The sequence below is a fragment of the Myxocyprinus asiaticus genome, chromosome 9, assembly GCF_019703515.2.
Source record: "Myxocyprinus asiaticus isolate MX2 ecotype Aquarium Trade chromosome 9, UBuf_Myxa_2, whole genome shotgun sequence".
Classification (NCBI taxonomy): Eukaryota; Metazoa; Chordata; class Actinopteri; order Cypriniformes; family Catostomidae; genus Myxocyprinus; species Myxocyprinus asiaticus.
Genome location: NC_059352.1, coordinates 15,613,848 through 15,641,455, shown reverse-complemented (window position 1 = coordinate 15,641,455; position 27,608 = coordinate 15,613,848). Strand labels below are relative to the sequence as shown.

Below are 27,608 nucleotides of genomic sequence, written 5' to 3'. Positions count from 1 at the left end.
ATGGAGGTTATGGTGAAAGGAAACCATAGGGGGAGTATGTGTTTGTGTAGATGGAAGTGTCTTGTTAAATTGAACAAAGTAGTGTTTAGAAACATGTAATGGAGTAACAAAAACATTATTAGTGGTACAGTTATGTGTATAAATGAGGTTCAGCTGGTTGCCTGATCTTTGTATTGTGGTAGTGCAAGTCGAACGAGGCCAGAAGAGCATAAAGTTCAGCGGCCAAGGGCTTGTCTAGGTGAATATTGAAATCACCAAGAACCACAAGTGGGCTGCCATCTTCGGAGAAGGATGATAGCAGGACATCCAGCTCCACAAGGAAATTAGCCATCTGAACTGGAGGGCGATATATGACAACAACATGGATTTTTGTGGGTAGTGTTGTAGTGATAGCATTGAATTCAAATGAGTTATTGTTACATATTGAGGAGAGTGGTGAATATATCCAGTTGTTTGGAATGTGCAAACCTGTTCCCCCACACCTGTATGGTCAATGACCGGTATGTCGAGGGGTGTGAGAGAAGTTGTTGGAGCGGGCAGAGGGTGTTGCTGTATCCTTTGGGCGTATCTACGTTTCTGTCAGAGCTGAGGGCTGACTGCATGGCGAAGGCAAGAATGAAGTCAGCTTTGTTCACGGCTGACTGGCAGTTCCAGAGTCCAACCAAAAATGAGAGAGGAGCAGGTGCTGATGTGCAAAGGGCAGGGTTGGGAGGGTTACTTTTGAAATGTATTCCACTACAGATTACAGAATACATGCTGTAAAATGTAATTTGTAACGTATTCGGTTAGATTACTCAAGGTCAGTAACGTATTCTAAATACTTTGGATTACTTCTTCAGCACTGGTAGATTTTTTCACTTGTTTTGACTATAAAAACTCTGCCAGTACAGTAAGACAAAATACACGTTAAAAATACATTCTCTGAAAAACCTAAATATCTTGTGCAATGTTGTTTCTAAAACAAGATAAATCAAACTGATTTTGTTTTAAGGATATTTAGATATTTTTACAGGAAAACAATACAAAAATTATTATCAAAAATGCGATTTTTTTCCCCCCCTAATATCAAAGGTCTTACTAGAAAAAAAGAAATTATGATCTAACGTGAATTTTCTTGATAAAAAAATATGATCGTTCCTGGTAACATGTGCATGTAAAATGGCTAGAAATAGCATTTTAGCTTAGCGTATAGCTGACAGTTTACACAAGGTTTATTTCTATTTCTTCTGCTCCAAACTTACTTCAAACTTACTTCTCTGTCTGCTCGTATGAATGTAACACATCATAAGAAAGTGTTTCACCACTGTTCAAAGGCACTTTGGATTGCATCATTTATATGTATAAATGTTTTCCATTTGAAAGGACTAAATATTAAATGAAACAAATGACAATAAAATGCAAAGTAATCTCTTCAGTAATCAAAATACTTTTTGAATGTAACTGTATTCTAATTACCAATGATTTAAATTGTAACTGTAGTGGAATACAGTTACTTATATTTTGTATTTTAAATACGTAATCCCGTTACATGTATTCCGTTACCCCCCAACCCTGGCAAAGGGGACGTAGGTTGTGTGGGTTGCGATGCGTCCCGCATCTGCATTGTGTAAACCGTCTGTAACAGGGATGTGCTTGAGGGCACATGTTATGCGAGGAGTAGACAGAGAGGAATGTAAATGGAAATACAAAAGGAACAGATACTTAAGTGCTACTGGTGAGTGGCACATTGTCGGTGTCCTTGCTCTGTGGACTCGCACAGGTAGACTCACTAGTCTTTACATTAAGTAGGTCTTCACAGGAGGAGGGCTTCTCACAAGGGCTGCTGCTTCCGCGTCAGTGTCAAAATATACACTGCTATTGCGTCAAGTGAAAAAAGCTTGGCACGCATTACTGTTTAGCACAATAAAGCTAGTACACATGGCTAACCGAAACTAAGAGTTTTTAGTAATTAAGTAGTAATTGCTCCTTTAGTAAAAGCAACATACAGAATATTGTTGTGTACCCATCCTCATACTAAGCAAAAGCACCACTCTTCACCACAATGGTAACCCAGCAAAACAGAATTGGTTCTAAATCCCAAACTAACAACATGACACACTATTAAGTCACCCCCTTTTCTGATCTTGCTCAAAAATACATAAAATAACACTTACTTTCAATATTTTTACTCTCCGCATCAAGTACAAATCCCCTGCCCAAATTCCCTTGCCCATGTTTTTGAACATACTTGATTGGTTCACATTCACCCTACATAATGTAATCTAGAGTGCACATTTTGGCGAATAACATTAATCGAAAGCAAAGAAAACAAGTTTAGAAGAGATGATCTACACAACAAAACTGTTAAAAAAAAAAAGAAGAAGAAAAAAAAAAGGAAAACGCAGGTTGTCCAATTTACTAAATCATTTTATTTGTTAAATCGGACAACCTGCGTTTTCCTTTTTTTTTTTTTTTTTTGTGCATGAGAGCTTAGGGGATGCTACCAGAATTCTACTGCATATAGACTGATGCTTTATTTAGAATTAAACTAAACTCACCACTAGATAGAGCATGGAGGTAGAAGGGTTTTTCATTCTTGTATTATTGTAATCATTATTGTGCCCTGTTGCTCTTTGATAAGAAAGATTGATAAATTCTTTTGATAAATACAGCTTCTTTTAATATGACTTTAATGATTACATTAAGTTGATATGAAGACTCCTCTTTTGTATAAAACTTTACAGCGTGGTAGATACTGATGCTAAAGTCTTTGTATCCACACAAATGTACACTGCATCTTAAAAAAAAAAAAAAAGACCAAAATTTACTCTCAGGATTTACAGATTCATTTAATAATTATATATTAAGAGCCTCAGCATATAAATCATATTGAAGAGGATACTTATCTGCACACAATATGAATTGTGATAATAAACTTATAAACAGTTCTGGGAAGTAATAGATTACATGTAATCTGGATTATGCAATTATATAAAAAAAAATCAGTTTCCTTTAATTAGATTAAATTAAATGTTAAAATACTTGTAATTAGATTACAGTTACTTTTATATGAATTACATATTAATAAGGTAATGGCAGTAAATTGTAATTTATTAATCCCACAAATTTTTTGTTTTTTAATCTTACATTTTTTTTATTCTAAATTAACCTATCACTAATATACGTTCGGTTAGTCTTCAAGTGTTTTCAGAAGAGAGGGGAAGGGAATGGGAGGGTTGCAGTATTGCACACATAGACCTGATAGCCACTAGCCAGGTGGTAAACAGTAATTACACTGATGATAGAGTAGTCTCAGTCAGCATTTGACTACTGGATTTACAAAGATCACTTCACTTATATGGAGACACAGGGCATAAACATTACTGTGCAATGTAAACTCTGCCTTCCAAAACTTAATATCCTGTCCACCGCAACCGATTCCAAGTCAAATCTAAAGAAGCATTTGGTGGTGTGCTTGCATGTTTTTGCAACTTTACATTGCATAGTTAACCAACTCCTGATGAACAAATTGTATCTATTATTTGTATTATCACTGTGTCGCTATGTATTTGGAAGGGTTTTGTTCATCAGATACATCAAAATTGCACAGATACACATCATTTCATATTCACAATGTATCCACACATAAATGCAGAATCGATTATTTGAGTCTTGTCTTATTTGAGAAATATATTTCTGTCATTGATGGAGGGCCTAGAGCTCTGTCAGCATCATGGGGGAAAACATGCAACTCCCTTAGTATATTTGCGCTCTATGATTCTGAATTTCTGTACAAAAGCACCACTCAAATGATTAGTCCATGCATTTGAAAAAATCATGATGAAAAATTATGCAAGTAACTAAACACTGCTTATGTATAGCTGTGAAATGCTTTGTCGACATCATAAGCAACCTTCACTAATTATTGATTCTGCAAGTCTGGACAAAAAAACTAATTCAGACCTGGAAGACAATTAGTCTAAAAAAAAAATTATTCTAAATAAATATTATTCATAGTTATTAAAATATGTGGTTTGTTTTTATTTGTTTCATGACCATGTAAGTGCTTTTTTTATTTTACATACAGTGAGTAAAACAAAAATAATCATATAAATTCTCATGTTTTCAATCATTAAGTAAGTTTTCTTTAAGACATGTATTTAAGCAACATTATGTCAAAATGTTATAGATTATCCAACTCAACTTCATGTGACATAAAATCTAACAAAATAACATTACAAACAAATTAGGTCAGAGGTAATCCCAAAGTAATCTGATTAGATTACCCAAAAATATAATCCAAGAGATTCTGTTACTGATTTAAATTTCAGTCATGTAACTTGTAATCAGTACCGGATTACAATTTAGAAGTAATCTACCCAGAACTGCTTATAAGCCTACTATCATCAACCACCAGACAATCTAAATATTGTGCAAGTTATTATTACTATATTATACCATAAATATATTACTTTTAGCATATAGCTATAACTACACAAAAATGCTGTGACTGTCACGATTCTTGTCCATCATTTTGTCACTTCCCACACTGTAAAATATGTGCTTCATGTGGTAACATCTTAATTAATTGGCTGTATTCAAGTCATAAAATAATATTCAATGTAACTAAATCAACCTAACTACATAAGGTTACACTAACAAAAGTAATTGTTAAGGATTAGAACATGTAGAAATAGATCTTTAAGGTAACAACTGCATGTAAACTTTAACAGGGCAGTTTCTTTCCCATGAAAAAAATTATTTCATTAGGACTTTATGCCTTTACACTGATATTTGCAGAATGCCCACACAATTCTTCCATTAGCAAACTATATCCTTGACTGATATCTAAAAGAGCCCCACATCTTCAGAAATCATTTTGCAGTATAAGGAGCTCTTACGTCAAAAGAGATTGTCTCTTTTGACGTACTTAAAAAAATATTTTATTGTAAAACACAAATAACCAAAATTGTGATTTCATGTATTACAGGGCCGGTGAAACCCACACTAGAATTTGACTCCAGTTACTTCAGATATGGCATTGTAAATTGTTATGCATGTTTTAAGACTTAATATATTATTATGACTCAGATAAAAACCCGATTACATTTTAGGAGACAGTTACGCACAAAAAAAGCTTCCGAAAAAATGACAAATTGTTTTTCAGGGTGTCTAGGTTCTCAGGCCAACAATTATAATTTCTGGCTTTTCTGTTTGTGGTTTTCCTTTGCTTTCAGATATATATACAGTACAGGTCAAAAGTTTTGAAACACTTGACTGAAATGTTTCTCATGATCTTAAAAATCTTTTGATCTGAAAGCGTATACTTAAATATATGAAATTAGTTTTGTAGACAAAAATATAATTGTGCCACCATATTAATTTATTTCATTATAAAACTAAAATGTAAAAAAAAAAAAAAAAAAAAAAAAACGTTTTTGAAATTGATGACTTGGACCAAATAATAAAGAAAAGCAGCCAATAGGTGCCCAACATAGATGGGAACTCCTTCAATACTGTTTAAAAAGCATCCCAGGGTGATACCTCAAGAAGTTGGTTGAGAAAATGTCAAGAGTACATGTCTGCAAATTTTAGGCAAATTGTGGCCACTTTGAAGATGCTAAAATATAACATAGTTTTGATTTATTTTGGATTTTTTAGTCACAACATAATTCCCATAGTTCAATTTCTATTATTCCATAGTTGTGATGACTTTACTATTATTCTAAAATGTGAAAAAAAAAAACATTATAATAAAGAATGAGTAAGTCTTTCAAAACTTTTGACCAGTAGTGTGTGTGTGTGTGTGTGTGTGTGTGTGTGTGTGTGTGTGTGTGTGTGTATATATATATATATATATATATATATATATATATTATTATTATTATTATTATTATTATTATTATTATTAGAATGACACTGATATCAGACGTCATCCCCATTTATAGAGCTAAATTACCATTTTTTCATCAACAACCTCTTGGACAGTTGATCATAAACTAAAATGGCATAGTTAGGCTACAATAAACACTGGCAAAAGATTAAGAAAAATACGTTTCAGCCATTTTTCTAATGCACTCATAAAACACCTGTTTGAGAAGATGTCTTGCTCACAGCGCCTAATAGAAGACGAATATGAATTTGATTGGTCTGTCTTAAATCACAGCAAGGTGGTTTTAAATAAAGCTGTTGCCAACACGTCATCCTGTGATGCTCAAACACATTCACACCTCATCTGTTGGTCCTCCAGCATATTTTACCTTCTTGTCGCTCCAGCAGCCCTCGTTGTCTGCCTGAACTCTCACCCTGGTGGTCGGGAAATGTCAAAGAGAGGCCCGTGCCGCAGCAAGGGGGCGTTACGGGGGGGTAAAAAAACAATTGCCTTTATTGTTATATTTGCACGCACTTCATTTTTTCTTAGTCTCGCCACTAATACAAGCATCAAAAACGACCACCACGCCGACCGCCAAATCCTACGGTGTAGCAGCCTCCGTCGCAATCATTGCCAAACATGTGAGTAGCAACCGCAGCTGAATTGTTCTGCAGCAGCCGAAACATGTTTTGATGCAGCTGGTTCACCGCGAGCGCGATCGCATCCTATTTTCATTCATCCCGTTAGTTTGTGTGAATGTGCTGTGTTTTATACACAATACTTACTAGCAAACAGCTGCAAATCGTTACTGTTGCACTAACGCTGATACAAAGGCTGTATGTAACATACAGCGAGCTATCTCCTCGAACGCCGCAAGTGAATGGATGCTTGATGACAGTGCTGCGTTCACTGGATTGAGTTGTATACTTTTCTGTTTTAGCTTTAGAAAATGTAGTCTTACAGATTCATGCAGCATTTGTCCTGTTTTTGGAATGAATCGTGGCGTTTATGTGTGCTACAAAACATTCCAGTTGCACAAATATGCTTTTCATACCCATACAGAAATCTGATATATGGCAGTACATGCAAGACAAATATACAATATGTATGTTCATGTATGGTTTTCACTGAGATAAAAAAAAAAAAAGTCACATATATATGCAACATATATTTTGAAATACTACAAAAATAGCCGTTTTCATATATGTAACATTCAAATTCCCCCATGTCATAGTGGAATTTGAATGTGGTTACATATTTATATATGCCAAATACTGTATATTAACTATTATTTTATATATGTGTGTGTGTGTGTGTGTGTGTTCGTATATGGCCATATACTGTATGAGATTTCTGTATGAGATCTTTCTGACATATTCATCACACAATATCAATTCGGTAGACCGATACAGCATTTGGATGTAATACTCTTGTTTATTGCATAAACTATAGGCCAAAAATCTAATTCTAAAGGTTTCTTATGCATGTGGTCCTAGATTTAGAGTTTCGACTGTGCAAACAGCTGTTTGGGGCAGCAAGCCACAGCAAGAGAGATTGTATGGCCTGACGTTATACAGTATATTGAGATGCTCATTCACTTAGAAAAAAAAAGATGTTCAATGTGTTTTCTCTAAGCATACCTTTATTTCACTGCATAGTTGCTTTTTGATAGTTTTCATGACACTATAATACTGTTTGTTTTATCTGGAAAGAAACTATTACAAACTTTATGAATGAATTGCAAGTGAATGAAATTGAAAGGCATGTGATTGTAGTCACCTGGCACACATTTAAATTGCTGCCATCTTCCTCCATTAACCTTTTTTTAATATTTAATCATGCATGCTTCAGCCTACTAAGTGCAATTATGCTGTGTTTTGCAACACTCATGATGGCATATTTTTCAGTGTAAGGGCTTGATTCATATTTTGAGTCATGTTAATATTGAGATTATAGAATTGATTTTTTATAATCATTGAATATTATGATGTAATATTAGTTAATAATTGTGAAATTATCTTATAAATTACACTGTACTGATAAACGTTTAATTCATCAACTTATATTTTTACAGTATAGAATTTGATTTGGAGTGTAATGGCAACTTGTGGAAGTAGTCTTTACAAAGCCAGTGATATTTACGATGCATATTTCAAGTAGCTTATTCTTTACTCTCAGCTATATATTTATCACTTTTGTTGGCTTAATTTGAGAAGTTATGATATCGCATTTATAGCAAACGGAACAATTTTATACACTGTTTTCATTTCCATGCTCTTACTTTTTTGAAACTCTAGGTTCCTTACATTTTGTAGATTTTTATATATAATGTTTTTTCATAACATATGTTATGCGATATGCATTGTCTTTGCATGTAAGAATTTCTGATGGGATTGGGAGTGATTTTCTGAAAAACTAGTCTGAAAATCTAGTTTGGGTCAATGTAGTTGAGCTTGCACTACTTGTTTTTTGCTCTTTAATGAATAGATAAACTCAATCAAACAAAACATTAAAACTTACAATGTATATGACTCTTCAAGTGCTGAGCCCAACATCATATAGTTTGCCGTTATCGAGACACCTACTGTATACTGCAAAAATACTTTGGCCTAAATGCAAGAGTAACATTCTCTTGTTTATTTTAAGAACACCAAACGTGTTTAGTTATGTTAATTTTTACTGCACTTGCTAGTGAATAGGGACAGAGATATGACTTATTCTTCAGTACTCACAGAAAGTCATAACACCTGTTGGAATTTTGGTCCCTGGGTTTTTAATTTAGTGATGTCTTCTTAAAGTACATTAAGTGCTGTAATGTAGACACACAACATCAGTGCATACAGTGCTTTATACTCATAGATATATGTACTGTATATAACAAAAAATGAAAAATCTCTCATCATTTACTCACTCTCATGCCATCCCAGATGTGTAGGACTTTCTTTCTTCTGCTGAACACAAATGAAGATTTTTAGAAGAATAGCTCAGCTTTTACACAGCAAGTGAATGGTGGCCAGACATTTGAAGCTCCAAATATCTCATAAAGGCAGTATAAAAGTAATCCATATGACTCCAGGTGTTAAGTCCATATCTGCAGAATCTATATGATAGGTGTGGGTGAGAAACAGAACAATATTTAAGTCCTTTTTTAATATTTAAATCTTCACTTTAATTTTCAGATGTGAAAGTGAAACTAAACAGATACCACATGTGATTTTCAGATGTAAAAGTGAAAGCAGATTTACAGTAAAAAAAGTACTTAAATATTGATCTGTTTCACACCCACCCCTAGCATATTGCTTCTGAAGATATAGATTTAACCACTGGAGTCAAATGGACTACATTTCCTTTATGTGATTTTTGGAGCTTCAAAGTTCTGGCCACCATTCACTTGCATTGTAAGGACATACAGAGCTGAAATATTCTTCTAAAAAAATTTGTTTGTGTTCTGCTGAAGAAAGAAATTGATACGCATGAAGTAAATGATGAGAGAATTTTAATTTTTGGGTGAAATTTCCCTTTAAGTATAAAGTAGTCATATATGCAGTTATCACAATTCATACTTTTTTTTAAAGTCTGCTATCGATAGTAATTGATTTTCACTGATTATCATTGTAATCATTTTTTTTTAATCTCAGTAACTTAATATAAATTCTGAACATTTCAATATTAAACATCCCATGGTGGGATTCTGAACTCAAAAATGGCAAAAAAAATTTTTTGGCTGTGTTTCTACATCCCAGCATAACTTTTATGACATCCCATTGGTGTTTGAAACCACCTGATATACAAGCTGTGATTATCAGTTATTGGACAATCTTTTACTACAATTATTTATTTAAGGATCCTCTCCCTGGTCATAGTATTGGTTTAGTGTAAATCAATAGTTACTTCAATTTTCTCAATTGAAGAGTACTTTGCAAAGTTTCCAAGTGTAAAGTAATTATGTTTTATTTATCCAGTGGGAGTCTGAGGAGACAGAGCAACTTCATTCCCTGTGTCTTAATCACAGCACTGTAGTTATGGGAGTTTTTGAAAAAGAGGACAGTGTACTCAGAGGATTTTATGTCAAGTCATTTTATTCTCTGCTTGATAGGAGAAATGAAACTTTTGTGCACTGGGACTGGATGCTCTTATCAGCACACCCCATTTCCGCCATGACACCCAGCAGAGGATTCTGGGATTGACGCAAGCATCACTCCCACTGATGGCCTGGACCAGGTAAGAATGTAAATGTGTATTTCTAATGTGACCATTCTGTTTTCAGTTATACATCCTTCTAGATGAATATGTGTATTCATCTTGCATAAAACATGTCTTGTTCATTACAAATCCTTATTCCTTATATTAATTAATATTAAAGGGATAGTTTACCCAAAAATGAAAATTCTCTCATCATTTTCTCACCATCATGCTATCCCAGATGTGTATGACTTTCTTGCTTATGCAGAACACAAACAAAGATCTTAGGAAGAATATCTCAGCTCTGTAGGTCCTTACAATGCAAGTGAATGGTGACCAGACCTTTGAAGCTCCAAAAGTCACACAAAGGCCACATAAAAGTAATCCATAAGACTCCAGTGGTTAAATCCATGTCTTCAGAAGCGATATGATATGTGTGGGTAAGAAACAGATCAATATTTAAGTCCTTTTTTACCATAAATCTCCATTTTTAGTTTCACTTTCACATTTTGAAGGTGAAAGTGGAGATTTATGGTAAAAAAGGACTTAAATATTGATCTATTTCTCACCCAAAGTGATTGCATCATTTCAGAAGACATCTATTAAACTGCTGGAGTATTATGGCCTATTTGTTTTGTGGCCTTTATGTGATTTTTGGAGCTTCAAAGGTCTGGTCACCATTCACTTGCATTGTAATGACCAACAATGCTGAGATATTCTTCTAAAAATCTTTGATGGTGTTCTGCAGAAGAAAGAAAGTCATACACATCTGGAATGGCATGAGGGTGAGTAAATGATGGGAGAATTTTAATTTTGGGTGAACTATCACTTCAATCCTTATACTAAGCTTAATTAGCAGTGTTCACAATTAGGACCTAACTGTTGTGATTTTGGGCAACTATATCTATAACAACTACTAGTTATTAATTATAGTAGTTACTGTATAATAGTCGTTATTAAAAAAGAAATGTCCTGTGCCTGCATCGTGTGTGTACTGTATAACAATATTTATTTCAAAAAATATATCTGGTCTCTACTATTCTGGCTGATTGTTGACATATCCATGTTCCTATCTGATATATTTACCACTCCCATTAACTTGCAGCTGTTTTTCCTTGTTTAAGGTTTCAGCTGGCCTGCTGAAGCTATGGGGAGCTGCTGGAGCTGTCTATACAGAGACACTATCCAAGACAACCATCTCAACAAATTCAAGGTGCATTTTACAATACACCTCTGTACTGTATCAGATAGTAATGGTACTTTAATACATTCACTACTATCATGGTAGTTAATGAGTACCATATCTATCTACCAATGGATAATTCAAAGAGTACTATGCTATTACCATGATTCATGTCCAAAAATATAATACTGTGGTATGTTTTGACCCTACCTCATTCCTTAATTTTAAGTTCAACATATGTGAATGGTTACATAGGTTGACCTAGTAGAGCAATTTGGATCTAGATTTAGATTTGGATCCGTGCATATCTGGTCATGTTGACAGGTGACTAATGTTGACGATGAGGGAAATGAGTTGGGTTCAGGAACAATGGAGCTCACACAGACAGAGCTCATTCTGCACACACGCAAACGTGATGCCATCCGGTGGCCGTACCTCTGCCTGCGCCGCTACGGTTATGATTCCAACCTCTTCTCTTTCGAGAGTGGCCGCCGTTGCCAGACGGGACAAGGTGAGATTATGATTTTTTATATTTTATTCGTTATTATATTTCTGCTTTATCGAGATGTAATATTTAACAATGTGTAAAGCAAATACTGAAATGGTCTGTGATGAACGTTGAAATCAGTCCTGCCTTTGAACCTTTAATATTAAATCATACGGAGTACTGCTGATATTGTTCTGGTTAGAATGGTGCATGAATATATTGTGATACATTGTTTCTCTTGATTGTAGGTGATCTAAACCCAAATTAATGTTTTTTCTTATGTGTAACACATACGATTTTTTAAGAATATCACGGTCCATCTTTTCAATTCAATAGCAGATTTTATTGACTCACTTTAAAGCTTAAAAAGGACCCAAAAGTATCATAACCTCCTAAGACCTACTGTGTGCATTTTCCATTTCCCTTTTTGATTTGAAACTAGTAGCACCTTTTCTAGAGCATATAGTTTTCCTAAAAATTGATGTCCACATATGTGGACAGCAGGACTAAATTGTGAAAATTCACAAAAGCGGCTTTGGAACAATACTATACAAATATAAATTATTTGTGTCACGTTTCGTATGGATGAGGCGAGAGAGCAGGATATAAGTGCAGCAATCCTTTAATTCACAATGACAAGGCAAGGATACACAGAAGACGAAGACTAAGGTTACCAAAACAAGACAGTCGTTTGGGTTAACATGAACAATGTAACAACTAACAACGAACAAGAACTGACAATGATGGAACTAAACTAGAGGGTATTTATACACAAGGTGCTGATGAGGGAAACGAGAACAGGTGAGAATGTTGGGGAACAGATGGCAGTGATGAGGGCAGTGCATTCTGGGAAACGTAGTCCTGGGGAAACAGAAGACAGAGGACGAAAACCACTTCAAAATAAGAGTCCTTGGAAACACGGTGACTGTGACTGTAACAATTTGATTTGATTTAACTGTTTTGTTACAATGTTTTTTTCTACTTTGACAACATAATCTCAGTGTTCTCTCTTTGCACTGTCAAACAAACAAGTGATAGCCAGTGCTGAATCATTTTACCAATCATAAATTAGCATAATTAATTCTGATACAAGTAATGGCCAGCATCATCCAATCATGGTCAGCCATGTTAAAAGAAAATTTTACTTGATAAATTCTGAATCTAAGTACTGATTACCATTGTCCCATATCTGCCAACCATGTTGAGTGGTTCAAACATCATCTGCAGCCTGAAACAGAACTTTTGATAGGAAGTATGGATTGTATGCACTTGGCTTCACAGGAAAACTAAAGGATGCTCCTTTGCTCCCTATTTAGTGAATGACTAAACCTCCAGTGTGTGGTCTGTCTGCACTGGTCTCAGAACAGTTAGAAATTAACTTTATTTTCAGTCTAACTCCATATAAAACCTCTGAAAGCAAGAATGTTTTTCTGAATATGAAAATGCACAGTAAATATAGGATCTCTAATGAAAACCTTGTGGTGTTGTACACATTAGTGTACATTGTGTTTAGCAGCATGCGTTTTGCGATAAGTCGCTTAAATTTTATAAAATGGCATATAGGTTGAAACTAAAGACTCTTTTGATGTACTCTTAATCTTTTGACTCAGAGGTTTCAATGTAAAATCTTAATTAGGATTCTTACAAGATGTAGTTTTGTTGGCGTTTCTCCCAAAGACAAACTCTGCTGTGATCAGCACCATGTTGTTTTGTCACATAACACCATCTGTCGAAAGTTTAACCCTTTACTGTTAGCCCAGAGTCTTCTGATTCATTTTAAATGAAACTAAATTATGCGTTGCATATAGCGAAGTCAAAATACAATGTCCACGCATGTGTATGCGGGGGTCGCACAAGGATAAAAGTAATCCATGTGGCTCGTGTGTCATATTTAAATTCTTTTGAAGACATACGAAAGGTTTTGGTAAGAAACAACAAGTCATTTTTATGACGTTTATGAGTGCTATGATAAAAGCTCTTTTGTTGTTTTTATTCCCAAACAACACAAGGTATCGGACCGGAATATTCATTAAAATCCTTCTTTTGTGTTCTGCATAAGGAAGCAAGTCATACAGGTTTGGAACAACACAAGGGTGCGTTAATTATGACAGAATTTTCATTTTTGGGTGAACCATTCCTTTAAGCACATTTATGTCACTTCTGGGGATTAAAAAGTCTGTATAAAAGCACTTTTTGTAGTATATATCACTTTATGTAAGCCTTCTCTCGAACTCCACCCCCCTCATGTTGCTCTCCTAAGCACAAAAGTGAAACTCATTTCAAATTTATAAACAAATTTTAATTTTTTCAGTCTTATTCTGAGTTGTTCTTGTATGTGCTTTGACAGGGATCTTTGCATTCAAGTGCTCTCGTGCAGAAGAGATCTTTAACCTGCTGCAGGAGTTGATGCAGTGTAACAGCATCAACGTGGTGGAGGAGCCCATGATCATGACCCGGCCCGGGCATGCACCAGAGATGGACATGCCTCGAACTCCACAGACACCCAATAGTGAGACACAGTAATAAACATACAAATATAAAACATAAAAACACTGAGACTGTCGTGTCTTATCAGTGTCAATAGGGTCAAACGTTTTGAGATATCAACTGAGAAATATGGATATACAAGATCAATTTAATGTCAGGTCAACTATATTGCTATATTAGCAGTGCAAAAAAATCTCTCTTTTGATGATTCATCTTGCATCTTGCCAACATATCAGCAGAACTCAGAAAGTACACCTGCTTATGTGCTCTGTGTTTTGGTCTGTTTGTGTAGCCCCTGGATTCCCGATGCAGGGTTTTCCTAATGGATACCCAGGATACCCAATCAGTGCAGACTCATCACAGCCCTCTCTCGCCAACGATCACAGACACACCCTCATGGGACTGGATGACCAAGTGAGACACAAAACCTTGCCTGTGCAAACATGCGCACACATCCATATTCCCCATAAAGTATTTTGACACTTAAAGGAATAGTTCACCCAAAAATAAAAATTCTCTCATCATTTACTCACCCTCATGTTGTCCCAGATGTGTGTGACTTTCTTTCTTCTGATGAACACAAATGAAGAATTTTAGAACAATATTTCAGCTCTGTAGGCCCTCACAATTCAAGTGGTTAAATCCATGACTTCAGAAGCGATATGTTAAGTGTGGGTGAGAAACAGATCAATATTTAAGTCATTTTTTACTATCAAGCTCCACTTTCACATTCTAATTCTTTTGTTTTTGTCGATTCACATTCTTTGTGCATATCACCACCTACTGGGCTGGGAGAAGAATTTATAGTAAAAATTGACTTAAATATTGATCTGTTTCTCATCCACACATATCATATATCACTTATAAATATATGGATTTAACCACTGGAGTCGTATTACTTTTATGCTGCATTTAAGTCCTTTTGGAGCTCCATCTTTTGGTCACCCTTCACTTGCATTGTATGGACCTACAGAGCTAAGATATTCTTCTAAAAATCTTTGTTTGTGTTCAGCAGAAGAAAGAAATTCATACACATCTGGGATGGCATGAGGGTGAGTAAATTATGAGAAAATGTCTCATTTTTGTGTGAACCATCCCTTTAAGCCACACTTGTATGAATGTGGCACCTGAAAAGAAATGATGGTAGACCTACCTTCGGTCTTCTAGGCCATTTTTGCAATTACTTTTAACAAACTGGTCCCAAAGTTACTTTTGGTGGTGGAATGAATTCGGTTACCCTCAAGTTCTTGGAGAGTAATCACAAGACTAGTTCATCAAAACTAAAGTCATGTTCCACTTGGTTTGACAGCCTGAAAGTGTCCAAATCCTATGTCTTAATTTTTAACAATATATCTTTTGTTTTATGATATAAACCCTGATATCCTTCTTTTTCAAAAATGTTTTGCTTGATTAGTGTTTGTTCTATCTTCTTTTAAAATAAATGCCACTTGGTTTGATGTTTTGTTATCCAAAGACAAAGACATACATTTGTTTAGTGTGACTTAAGTGTCTAAATACCTTTAAGGCACTACATGTTAAAAAAATAACAAGCATGTTATGATTTGTACTTAGTCATGTTGAAATTAATTATATGATCACAATAGACAATTTAAAATATAAATATGGAACCATATACTGTATCACCTTTTCCATATACTAAAGTCACTTCAGTAGCAGCTAACAAACTTTTTCCCGCCTGTTCTCAGACCCATACGTATGTGAATACAGTGGGAATGGAAACAGATCTTTCTAGCCGCCACTGTGTCCACTCCCTGCCTGAAGTGCGGCCCACCACCTACCCGGAAACCTCAACTACCACCACCATGCGTGGGGGCCCAGTCCCAGGCCAGCCCAGCTTGCACTGCTGCCCCCTGGACGACCCTCACAAAGACCCTCAGGTCTTCCTCCAGCCTGGAGCCCAGGAGGTGAAGTTCATGTTGGGTCCAACCCCAGCACAGCGCCACCTAATTGAAAGAGACAGAGAACGCCACATCGCTCACCCGCATCGAGCACCTGACGGTAGCTCTGAGACAGAGGGAGAAGAGTCCGTACACATGTGCAACACACACTCCTACCACCATTGCCACCATTTAATGCACCGACACCAGAGTATGGAGCCTTCCCCAGAAAGCCAGCTAACATATGAGAATATCAATGGACTTAGAGGGGGACGCAGACAAAGGCTGAGTCCAAGCACCGTTTCTCAGTCGCAGTCGTTGGGCTCCAGTAGCAGTAGCAGCACCACTGGTGATTCCCGCACACATGCACATCCACACTCCCTCCCACTCACGCACACACACGCTTCCTCACTGCCTCCGCAGGCATACGGATGTGACCGGGGAATGGGGGTCGGTGGCCATCGTCGCACTGCATTGCTCAACTATGAGAACCTTCCATCGCTACCACCAGTTTGGGAATACCGTGCACTTCAGCGGGAGGAAGAGGAGGATCAGGGTGAAGATGAGGATGAGGACGAGTATGAGGAGGAAGAGGAGGAAGAGTATGATGAGTATGAGTATTCAGAAGGACCTGTTACTCCAAACGGATATCATCAGGAAAGTGGCGGCACCGGTGGGATTCATCGTGACGCTCTGCAGAACTACGTCAACACTGAACAAGTACGTAAAAATATGGCAAATCAAACTCCAGGGTTCCCACGGTCATTGAAAACCTGGAAATTGTGGGGAATATTAAAGGAATATTCTAGATTCAATAAAAGTTTAGCTCAATCGACAGCATTTGTGGCATAATATTGATTACCACAGAAATTAATTTTGACTTGACCCTCCTTTTCTTTAAAAAAAAAAGCAAAAGTCTGGGTTACTGTGAGACACTTACAATGGAAGTGAATGGGGCCAATCCGTTAATGTTAAAATATACATTATTTCTAAAGTATAGCCCCAAAACATAAACAATTTGAGTGTTAACATGATTTTAGTTAGATAAAATCGCTTACTAACCTTTTCTGTGTGAAGTTATAGCCAATTTGACAACTTTGTTGTCTTGACAATGTAATGTCAATAAACCCTAAAACCCTAAAATTACTTAAAAAATGGTGATTTAAACAACTTTACAGTTCAAATAATACATGAGTTTTAACAAAAGAATTAATGTAAGAGCATTTATAAATTTTTAAGCTTCACATTTCTGCCTTTAAACCCTCCAAACATTGGCCCTATTCACTTCCATTGTCCCCATTCACTTTCAATGCAAGTGTCTCACTGTAACCTCGATTATTGCTTTTTTAAAGAAAAGGAGGGACGAGTCAAAACTATTTTTTGTGGTAATCAACATTATGCCACAAATGCTGTCGATTGAGCTTCACTTGTATTGAACCTGGAATATTCCTTAAAAGGTGAAGGGTGTCATATTTGACCCACTACCATCACCAAATGAAATTGCAAAAAATAATTATTTTCATCAGGGTTTCTTGAACAAGCTCCAAGCTCATGCCATTGGTTGAGTGAATTTTGCCATTTCGGACTGGTCAGAATGCTCAAACCAACAGTGCAATGTTTTGATACTGCCACAGAGCCGCATTTTTTACACTTTTCAATGTAATCAACCTAAAAATTACTAATTTATATTTATCTGCATATTAAACTGGAATAGAAGAAATATTTTTTACATCATAAAAATTGCCCACTTCACCTTTAAAACTGATTTCCAGGCCTAGAGAAGTCATGAAAATTATACAAATCTTAAAAATGTCACTGAACAGACTATACTAAACATAATTGTTCTGCTTTATACTGAGCTCTGTAATATTTTAATTTGTTATATACTGAAAATTACCCTTTAAGTGTGTAATCTCAATGAAATTATGTTTAAAAATCACAAAATATCCAGTCACAAAATACTTGAAAAGTCATAGAGGTTTATTGGTTAAAAAGTGTGGAAACCCTGTAATTCTACCAACACTGAGAAGCACTTACATGCAAACATTTCACTTCATACAGCTTCAGCCTCCAACACTTCTTCATCATTCTTGCCCTCCCCACCCTCACCCACCTGAGAGGGCAAACCGCGTTTTCAACTTCGACTTTAGACGTCAGCGAGGAGGACGTGGCAGCGCCACCTGCGAGCAGCACGGCCGTCACCCACCTCCCCCTCCCTCTCGCCAGCTCAACTACATCCAGGTGGACCTGGAGGGTGAGCCCTCTGGTTGCTTGGGACATGGGGGCGGGGTTACAGTTCCGCAGAGACCACCTCCCCTTAAACGTGGCATGGCTGCTGCCGCCGCAGCTCCCTCCTCTCGGCGTGGAGAATGCTATGCCGTGATTGACCTAAAGAAGACAGCAGCCATGTCTAACCTGCAAAAAGCTCTCCCTCGGGACGATGGCACCTCACGAAAGACACGCCACAACAGCACCGACTTGCCTCTGTGAGAGAGAAAGGGAGAGATAGACAGAGTTACAGGTATGACAAGAATATAACTGAGGGGAATAAAGGGAAATAGTAAAGATATAGTTCACCCAAAAATGACAATTATGTCACCATTTACTCTCCCTAATATTTCTCCAATCCCTTCCATGGAACACAAAAGGAGATGTTCGGCACATTGTTAGTCTCAGTCACCATTAACTTTCATTGTATGGAAAAAAGATGCTGAGAATAACAATGTGCCTAACATCTCATGTTGTATTTAACGGAGGAAAGAGAGTCATATGGGTTTTAAACAACATGAGAGTGAGTAAATTATGACAGAATTTTCAATTTTTGATGAACTATCCCTTTAAGGAAAGAGAGTTCTGGTGGTATTTTCATCCCACCATAATAGTGGAGCCTCGATTTTCTCATTTCTACACTTTATACTCATACCAACTGCTGCTTGATGAAATAGTAACTCCATTGAGCATTTTTTTATTTATTTATTCTTACATTTTGCGTGCGAAAGTTGGGAAATGATAGTGTTTTTTGGTTTCTGTCTGGGCTTTGGGCCAAAGATTTGGGTACAGACAAAATATAATTAATTCAGGAAGTTTATCTGCAGTGTTTCTACTTCTTAAAAGTTAAAGTTAAATGTCTTAATCCTTTATTTTATTTAGTTTTTTGGTTGAATATAATTTTGAGACTAGTTAGTGGATTATTTAAAGGTATAGCTCACCCAAAAATGAAAAATCAGTAATCATCTACTGATCTACTCACGTCATTTGTCTTTTTCCATTTTTTTTTATTTTTGGAGATGTTCCAAGTATTCGCAACCCCCCTACTTCATTCCCTTACCCCAGCCATAACAGTAGACCTACTTTAAACACAAGTAAAAACAATAAATACAAAACATAATTATTTATAAGTTGTAACAAAAATGTATTATATTCCCTCACTCCCCCAATGTAACCTATGGCAAATATTTATTATCAATCTATTTCTGCCTAAAGTACAGTTAGTGTTACTATAGTTAATTCAAGGGTGGTGATGTAGAATTCTGTGTCAAGTTCAAATTATTTCTGCTTCTTGTGCCTTGCTTCTCAGTGATCCTCGCAAAGCTGCGAGTTAAAGAGCTCAAGCTTTAAGAGCTTTGTGCTTGCGCTGCTCTGTCCATTGAGCCGTATCCATCTACAGAGCCATACAGGTGCATTAGCCGAGGTTGTGCCTCCGCCTGTGTATTTGACGCTGCTAAATCAGATACTTAAGATGCGTCGCTAGACTTCAAAATCAGATGGACCGTGCTACAAATGCATACCAACCCGTATAATTGAAAACCAACTGATATACTCCAAGTCCTATGGGAGGATTTTCAGGACTATTTTCAAAACAAATTGCAAATTGTTTTTGCAATTGCGGTTTCTATTTGCGGATGCATAAATTGTGACATAATCCAAATGCAATTGCAAATTGCGTAATACCATTTGCATTTTATTTTACACAAATGTACAGTCTGCCAAATTTCAATTGAAAAAGCAAAGTCCGTTTGCAATTGCATTTCCTATGTGTTATGAGTTATGACCCTGTCATATTGAAAATGCAATATTAATTACCCCGTTTGCTATTTCAATTCCTCGACCTCCCGTATGGAGCCTGCCAAAATTCAGATGGAATCGCAATTCCCTTTTGCGTTTGCATTTCCGATGCCTCACACAGACACCTGTCAATCAGTATTGGGGGTGGGAGTTTATACTGTGGGGCATGTTTGTAATTGGAAGTGACATCAGTCACAGTCGAGTGCATTTCAGAACACCTGCCGCCTTGCTGTCGATGACCAAGAACGAGATGTGCATTTGTGTACATTATTTAAGCTTTCCACTAAGGATGGGTATTGAAGCTGAGTGAAGCTCTGATGTTTTCTGCTGAATGTTTCGGGAAACGTTTCTAACAGCAAATGGACTTTGCATCTCCAATTGAAATTTGGCAGACTTTGTATGTTTGTGTAAATGAAAATGCAAACGGTATTTTGCAATTGCATTTGGATTGTCAAAATGTATGTGTCCACAAATAGAAAACGCAATTGCAAATGCAATTTGTTTTGAAAATGGTCCTGAAAATCTTTCCATACAAGTCTAGATAAATGTATTAATGCAAAGAGGAACTTGACGATAGATTTGAATATTATGACTGATAAACGCCCCCCATTTGTAACCTAACGCCCCTCTCTCTACTAATTTGCTCTCATCGCCCCCTGGCACCATTTGAACGCCCCCGTTGAGAACCTCTGGCCTAGTTTAAGAAACATTTGCAAACGTTTTCGCCTAACCAAGAAAACTATCACTTAAGCAAAGACAAGCTTTTCATCACGGTAAAGACACTCAGTCTCTCCTGCTGTCTCTTTCAGTTCCCACGTATAACTATGAAGAGGCTGAAACAAGTATAAGGACAGCTAATTGTTCAGCATTTTAAAGCCACCTGAAAAGCAAAGAATATCCTGTCCTCAGGAATTGATCAATTCAGTTTGCACTTATCTTTCTCAAATTGTAACTGAGCCTTCCCTTATTTCATAATACATAATATAGAGGTATGGTAAAATAAAGTTTACATGATTAAAAGTAATTATTCAGAATGTTAAAGGATGTTATTAGGAAAGATCCACTGTACTTTTAGAACAGGTTTTGGTGGTTTTACTTGTAGTTATCTGTTTTTTGACTGCTAAGGTCTAGATCTCGGCCATGCAAAACACATGGCTAATTGTAGATCTGAAAAAATTTATTATTGTAATGATTATTCAGTATCTGCTCAAACTTTGGCTCTTAGCACAAGTCATTATTTATTTCACTACATCTCTGGCTTTAGTCTTCTCTTGTACTATCAGAACAAGGTCAGGTATTATTGTTTCTCACTTTTTCTAAAACTGAGTCCTTACTCGAAGGGGAAAAGGAGGAAGATGTTTTATTCACCAATTTTAAGCAGACATTGGCATTAAAAAGAATAAATATAATAAATATCTCAAATTATAAATATAAAGAACTCAGCAATTTAGGATATCTAACGATAGTTCAAGTACAAAGGAAGGAAAAAACACAGGAAGTCTTCAATATTAACTGCTATTCTCACATCCCCAATGTGGTAATGTACCTGAGAGTGACAATTCTGTGTTAATCTAAGAGTGTATTTATCTACATCTATGTTTTGTAAAGCTACGTAAAGCACCATATACAGAGGTAAGATTGTTAATTATTTTTTTATATCTTAAAAATATCATGCCAGGAATCATGAAGTAAAACATATTTATTTCATTTAAAATTATTTATTTATCTACCTGTATGTCTGTCTGTCTATTTATTTATTATTATTATAATTTTTTAAGTTTTGTATTCAAACTATTATGAAAGCGTTGATAACATGTCATTAGATTAGTTGATTTAGAGATACCAAAGGTGATATGTGCGACTACAGAATCTGCCTTGGTATTTTTAAGCTTTTTTTTTTTTTTCTTAAACTGTAGTTTAATGTTGAATAATAACTGTATTTGAACATTGTGCCAAAAATATAATAATATCACTGAACTACGTGCCATTTGTAAATTTTAGGGCTAACAATCAGCAACATGTAAAAATGCAGCTGTTCTCTATAATTATATAATGATCAGTTCAGGGCTTGATAATATTTTGTCTACAAGTACACTAAAGTACAAGACAGGTCAGTGTATTCCTAATTAAATCCCATTGTATCATTCCAAATTAGTTAGTAAGATTATATTTAATATTCTTTAACATGATCACTCTTTTTCATTGGAATTTCATAAATCAGCTATTTTTATAACACAGTAGTTGAAAAGTTGGTGTTCTTTTAACACAGCCCCAAAAATTAATTTATGTCTCACCAAGAATGACGATGTAGCTATACATTTCTGAAAATAATACAGGTTTGAAAATGTTGCTGGGAGACCTCCAAGAGCTGAGGTTTTCATCTTGGTTGCTGGGCATGGATATAGACCCAGTTTTTCAAAATCTTACTGGCAGTCATATTGTCCTGAGTGCAGGGCTTTGTGGGCCTTACTGAAAATACATACATTTTTAGCAGAAATTTGAGCATAATAATGCTGTTATTGTAAAAATATCGAATATTAGATAAGTTGTCTCAGAAACCATGTGATGTATCGAATGACATCACAATAGATTTAAATGTTACAGGAGAAGCCATAATTGAAAGAAAATATTTTAACGATCAAGATGCATTTACCTTGTTTTCCTTGTTTTTTTTTTTGTGGTTTTTTTTTTTATGAAAAATATTTAGAGAAATAAATGTGGTTTATTTTTTATCACAAAAATGTTCAAATTTAAAACAGACTATTTCAAATTTTTAAAAATGATTTCAAGTTTATAAGCTCCTCTTGCTACATCTTATACCGATGTGTTTTATCATTGTGACATTTAAATTTTGAGAGCCTTGCAGTTCAGTACAATATTGCTGCCAAATAGTAAATCCAAATAAAATCAACATATTACACTCACAATCACAATGACATATAACTATTGTACTTAAAGAATGCGATGATGAACTATTTGGACACTTTTAGACACTTTTCAGAGGATCAATCTAGTTTTTAACATCTATATTTTGGTATTGTGATATGATAAACATTTTGCAATAACAGCTAATGGAGTCATATCAAAATTTGTTCGAGGTGTTCTGAACATGTTCTGTGATACAAGTCACGGTTTTGTGTGTGACTGGATCAGCAGTGAGTTTACTGTTTTTCTCAGGCCTCATCACGATAAACATGTGTATTTTAACCAGGCCTGAGAAAATAAATCTAGACCTTTTGTGTGTAGGTGTGGGATCATAGAGAACTTCATTGTGCCATAAGTGATTTTAGTCCACTCTTTTAAAATAATGTTTAGCTATAGTGGAATTTTAAAGGTACAGTAGCACATACTAACTTGAATCCTGTGTTGACTTTGATTGCGTGGGGCCGCTTTGGAGTGTAAATACTTTTTTTGTTTGTTGGTTTTATGTTTTTTTTATTTAATTTTTTTTATATCTTTCATACTCATAAACTCGTTCATATCAGGGTAAATCTAAACAGCCCTTTGATACATTTACATTACATCTTAGACCCAGGTTAACTACACTGAAATTTTAATGTGGTGAGCAATCATCTGAAAGTACTGTAAATCCAAATTTAGCAAGAAGTATAAGTATACTGTAAGTACATTTTCCATTAAAGGAATAGTTCACCTCAAAATCTTCATTTACTTGGCCTCATGTTGTTCCAGACCCATTGTTCTGTGGAACACAAAAAAGAGATTTTCATTCAATGAAAGTGTAAAGTGACTGATGCTGTCAGTCCCTAACATTCTTCCTTTTATGCTCTTCGAAAGAAATGAAGTCCAACAGAATTTTCATTTTTGGGTGAACTATCCCTTTAAAGGAATAGTTCACCCAAAAATGAAAATTCTCTCATCATTTGCTCACACCTATGCCATCCCGGATGTACAATACAATTCAAGTGAATGGGTACCAAAATTTTGAAGCTCCAAAAATCACATAGATAGAAATAAAAGTTTGCTCAAAGATCAATGTCTTCAGAAGTGTGGGTGAGAAACAAATCAATATTTTAGTCAATGTTTACTATAAATTCTCCTCCCTACTCTTTCACTTTCGCATTCTTCTTCTTGTGTTTTTGGTGATTCACATTTTTCATGCATATCGCCCCCTACTGGGCAAGGAGAAGAATTTCAGAAATGGACTTAAATATTGATGTGTTTTCAATTCTGAAGATATGGATTTAACCACTGGAGTCTTAGAGATTACTTTTATGCTGTCTTTATGTGCTTTTTGGAGTGTCAAAATTTTAGCACCCATTCACTTGCATTGTATGGACCTACAGAGCTGAAATATTCTTCTAAAAATCTTAATTTGTGTTCTGCAGAAGAAAGTCATACACATCTGGGATGGCATGAGGGTGAGTAAATGATGAGAGAATTTTCATTTTTGGGTGAAATATTCCTTTAAGGCAACTATAAACCTCTTAGTTATGGAATATCACCTCTCATCAAGTGTTTATAATTCTGTTTTTCATCTTGACTTGGAATGGTACTTCACTTGAAGAGGGTTATCCAGTAACCTAAATGAAAATTGAATGACCTGTGCTATACTGACAGTAGAATTACATTGTCATAACAAAGCTTAGGCGAAGCTTAATGACTGTGATGTACTGTACATTAATGTGAATGTGTCTCAAATGTGTCAAAGAGAGAGAGAGTGAGAGAGAGAGAGAGAGAGAGAGAGAGAGCTGCCCATGCATAGACTCTTTACTGGAGACTGCTGTTCTGAAGCTTCTTAAACTGTCATTCTCTCGAACTGTCTTACTCTCTGTACGAATGTACCACACAAAGATGGACTTGTAAAATGCTCAGAAGAGGTGATTTACACTCAATGTTTCTAAAAGATGTGTTAATGTTAATGTTTTGTCTTAATTTCAATTCAATTTTTGGATTGTTTCTTTATATACAGTATTTACATTTTATTGTAAGTATGTAATTCTGTGTATGTACATATATAGGTATGCAGTTACAGTCAGCTTCTCCTGTGTTCGTTTGTGTTAATGCAACAGACACTATACTTTTGCCACAGCCATTTGTAGAAAGAGCAACATCTTGACGGTTATTCTATTAGATGGACATTACAATCTCTACAAACGGATCAGAGACCTCCTATAGTCAGTTGATGTTGCAGTCGCAACCCTTCCCCATTCTTACAATGCAAAGCAGGCATGCCCCATGTTGAATGTTATTTTCAGTCATGTAAACTTTTGAAGAGGAAGGCTTGTATAATACAAATAAATGTGATTAAATGTAATGTCAACATTAAAATGGGAAATGTAAAGAAGTGTTTGCTGTGATATGTGTTCGTTTGAACAACAGAAAACTAGATAGATAGATAGAAATACAGAGAGACAGACAGACTGACCGACAGACATGGTAGTCCATGGTTAGGCGACTGTTTGAATGTCCAACTGCAACGCCTTATCTTTCTCCCAAGTATCAAGTAGGGTAGAAAGCATTGTGTTCAAGTACGGAACTAAACATCACAATCCTAACTTTAAACTTTAAAACCAGCTGCGGGGTTTTAATGTGGGAGTAGTTCTGTAGAGCTTAATCAGAGCATTCTCTGCACTTTATGCATGCTGAATCCAGATGAGGTGAGACAAACAGTTCAGAAACCTTGGTGTGGGGGACCTTGGTAGTGAGAAGGTGGACCTCCAGCTCCATAGGTAAGGCTCTTTATTTAGAGTTGGTGCTTATACGTGTGTTTTAAATGTGTGAAAGACAAAAAAAAAAACAAACAAAAAAAAATTATTCATCTGTGGAAGGAAAGAAAACATGCTGTAAACACTACCTCATTGTGTATTGTTTCATTTGTGAGTTACTACTTAGTCCACTAGGTGACAGCAAAAGCTACAGACTTTGGTTATGAGGCACCACTTTGGGGTAAATGCTTATTTGTTTGTTTTATGTTTGTTAAATCATTTATATGGCCTAATTTGGAAATGTTCTATTCCTATGAATGTAGACAAATAAGAAACTAATTCTAAAAATGTATACAATGAAAAGGCCCAAACACTTGAATTAATTTCCCACTTTTGTAGCTGTTGCAGTAACTGTGTTAGAATGGCAACTTTAAAATAATTACAAATATATTCAGTACTGTGCAAAAGTCTTAGACACATAAGATGTTTCACAAAGACATTTGTCTTAAGATGGTTATTTATATCTTCAGCTTTAGTGTTTCAATAGGAAATATACGTTATACTCCCAAACATTACTTTTGCAAATATAATAGAAGAACAGGGAGCCCTGCAACAGATGGCATGGCCCCCACAGAGCCCCCCTCTGAACATCGAGTCAGTGTGGGATTACATGAATAGACAGAAGCAATTGAGACTTCTCCAAGAAGCTTGGAACATCGTATCTGCCAATGAAGATTTTAAATTTATGTTAAGTCACGGATCAAACACCAGTTAAATTTGCCAAGAAATAACACATTTATTCAATCTTTAGTTATCAGACATAGGAGAGAAAGAAAATTTCAATTATAATGGTGTTATGCGATGGTCTTCGTCGTCTTTCCGATCTTTCTCTTCCTCATCTTTGGTCTTTCTCATCTTACTCTGAAGGGGAGTCTTTCTCTTCTTTAACTAAAGAGCAGTCTTTCTCTGAAGAAAGTACATTTGCATGGTGTATTTAAGCATACCCTAGCAGTTTAAAATAACTTACCCTCCCCTCATAATGGAAAACACACGTCTCAGCTTACACATGCAACACATAAAGCTTACATATGGCTGTAAGAGCTTATACATACAACCTATATAAGGCTTGCACATGGCTGTAAGAGTATACAAGACACATGATGTAAAAGCACATATGCAACCTATATAAAGCTTACATATGCAACCTTGACTTACACCAGGCTTTAGACATGCCTTTACTTACACAAAATAACAAAGACATAATTTTAATAATGTAATACAAAATTGGTCTAAATCCGAAGCTTTGGCTCTGACAGGGCCACTGGAAGGCAAATTTATGTGATTTAGTTAGAGTTAATTTTGACCCTTTAATAAAAAGGTTTTCGAGAGATGTGGGCAGGTGGGCTTTATTACATTTATCTATGATTGGGAAGGTTACTGTTATTAAAATTAATTGTATTCCAAAATTCAACTACCTACTACAATCTTTCCCTATAGATGTCCCCCTCTCTTATTTCAAGCAATTTGATAGCATAGAGAAGTCGTTCATTTGGAATGGTAAACGTCCCAGATTACATTTCAGTAAGTTGCATAGGCCGATTGACAAAGGTGGGCTAGGCCTACCCAAGATTTTGTTTTATTATTATGCATTCGGTCTCAGACATTTAGCTCATTGGTCGCTTCCACTTGAGAGAACCCCTCCCTGGTTTTGTATTGAACAGGAAGTTCTTGCCCCTATTTTGCCATTGCAAGGCCTTTCTATCAAACTAATCAGAGAAGTTAAGTTACA

General features: G+C 35.7%; 1 protein-coding gene across 1 annotated transcript; it reads left to right on the top strand.

Annotated features, from left to right (window-relative positions):
- Window positions 1-6,263: 6,263 nt before the first annotated feature.
- Window positions 6,264-25,683, top strand: LOC127446545 (fibroblast growth factor receptor substrate 2-like). Its single transcript, XM_051707540.1, has 8 exons — window positions 6,264-6,492; window positions 9,948-10,072; window positions 11,158-11,246; window positions 11,541-11,727; window positions 14,051-14,212; window positions 14,483-14,604; window positions 15,897-16,808; window positions 18,150-25,683. Exons 3-8 carry the CDS (start codon window positions 11,181-11,183, stop codon window positions 18,576-18,578), a joined length of 1,878 nt encoding a protein of 625 aa, XP_051563500.1. The 5' UTR covers window positions 6,264-6,492; window positions 9,948-10,072; window positions 11,158-11,180; the 3' UTR covers window positions 18,579-25,683.
- The last annotated feature ends 1,925 nt before the right edge of the window (window positions 25,684-27,608 follow it).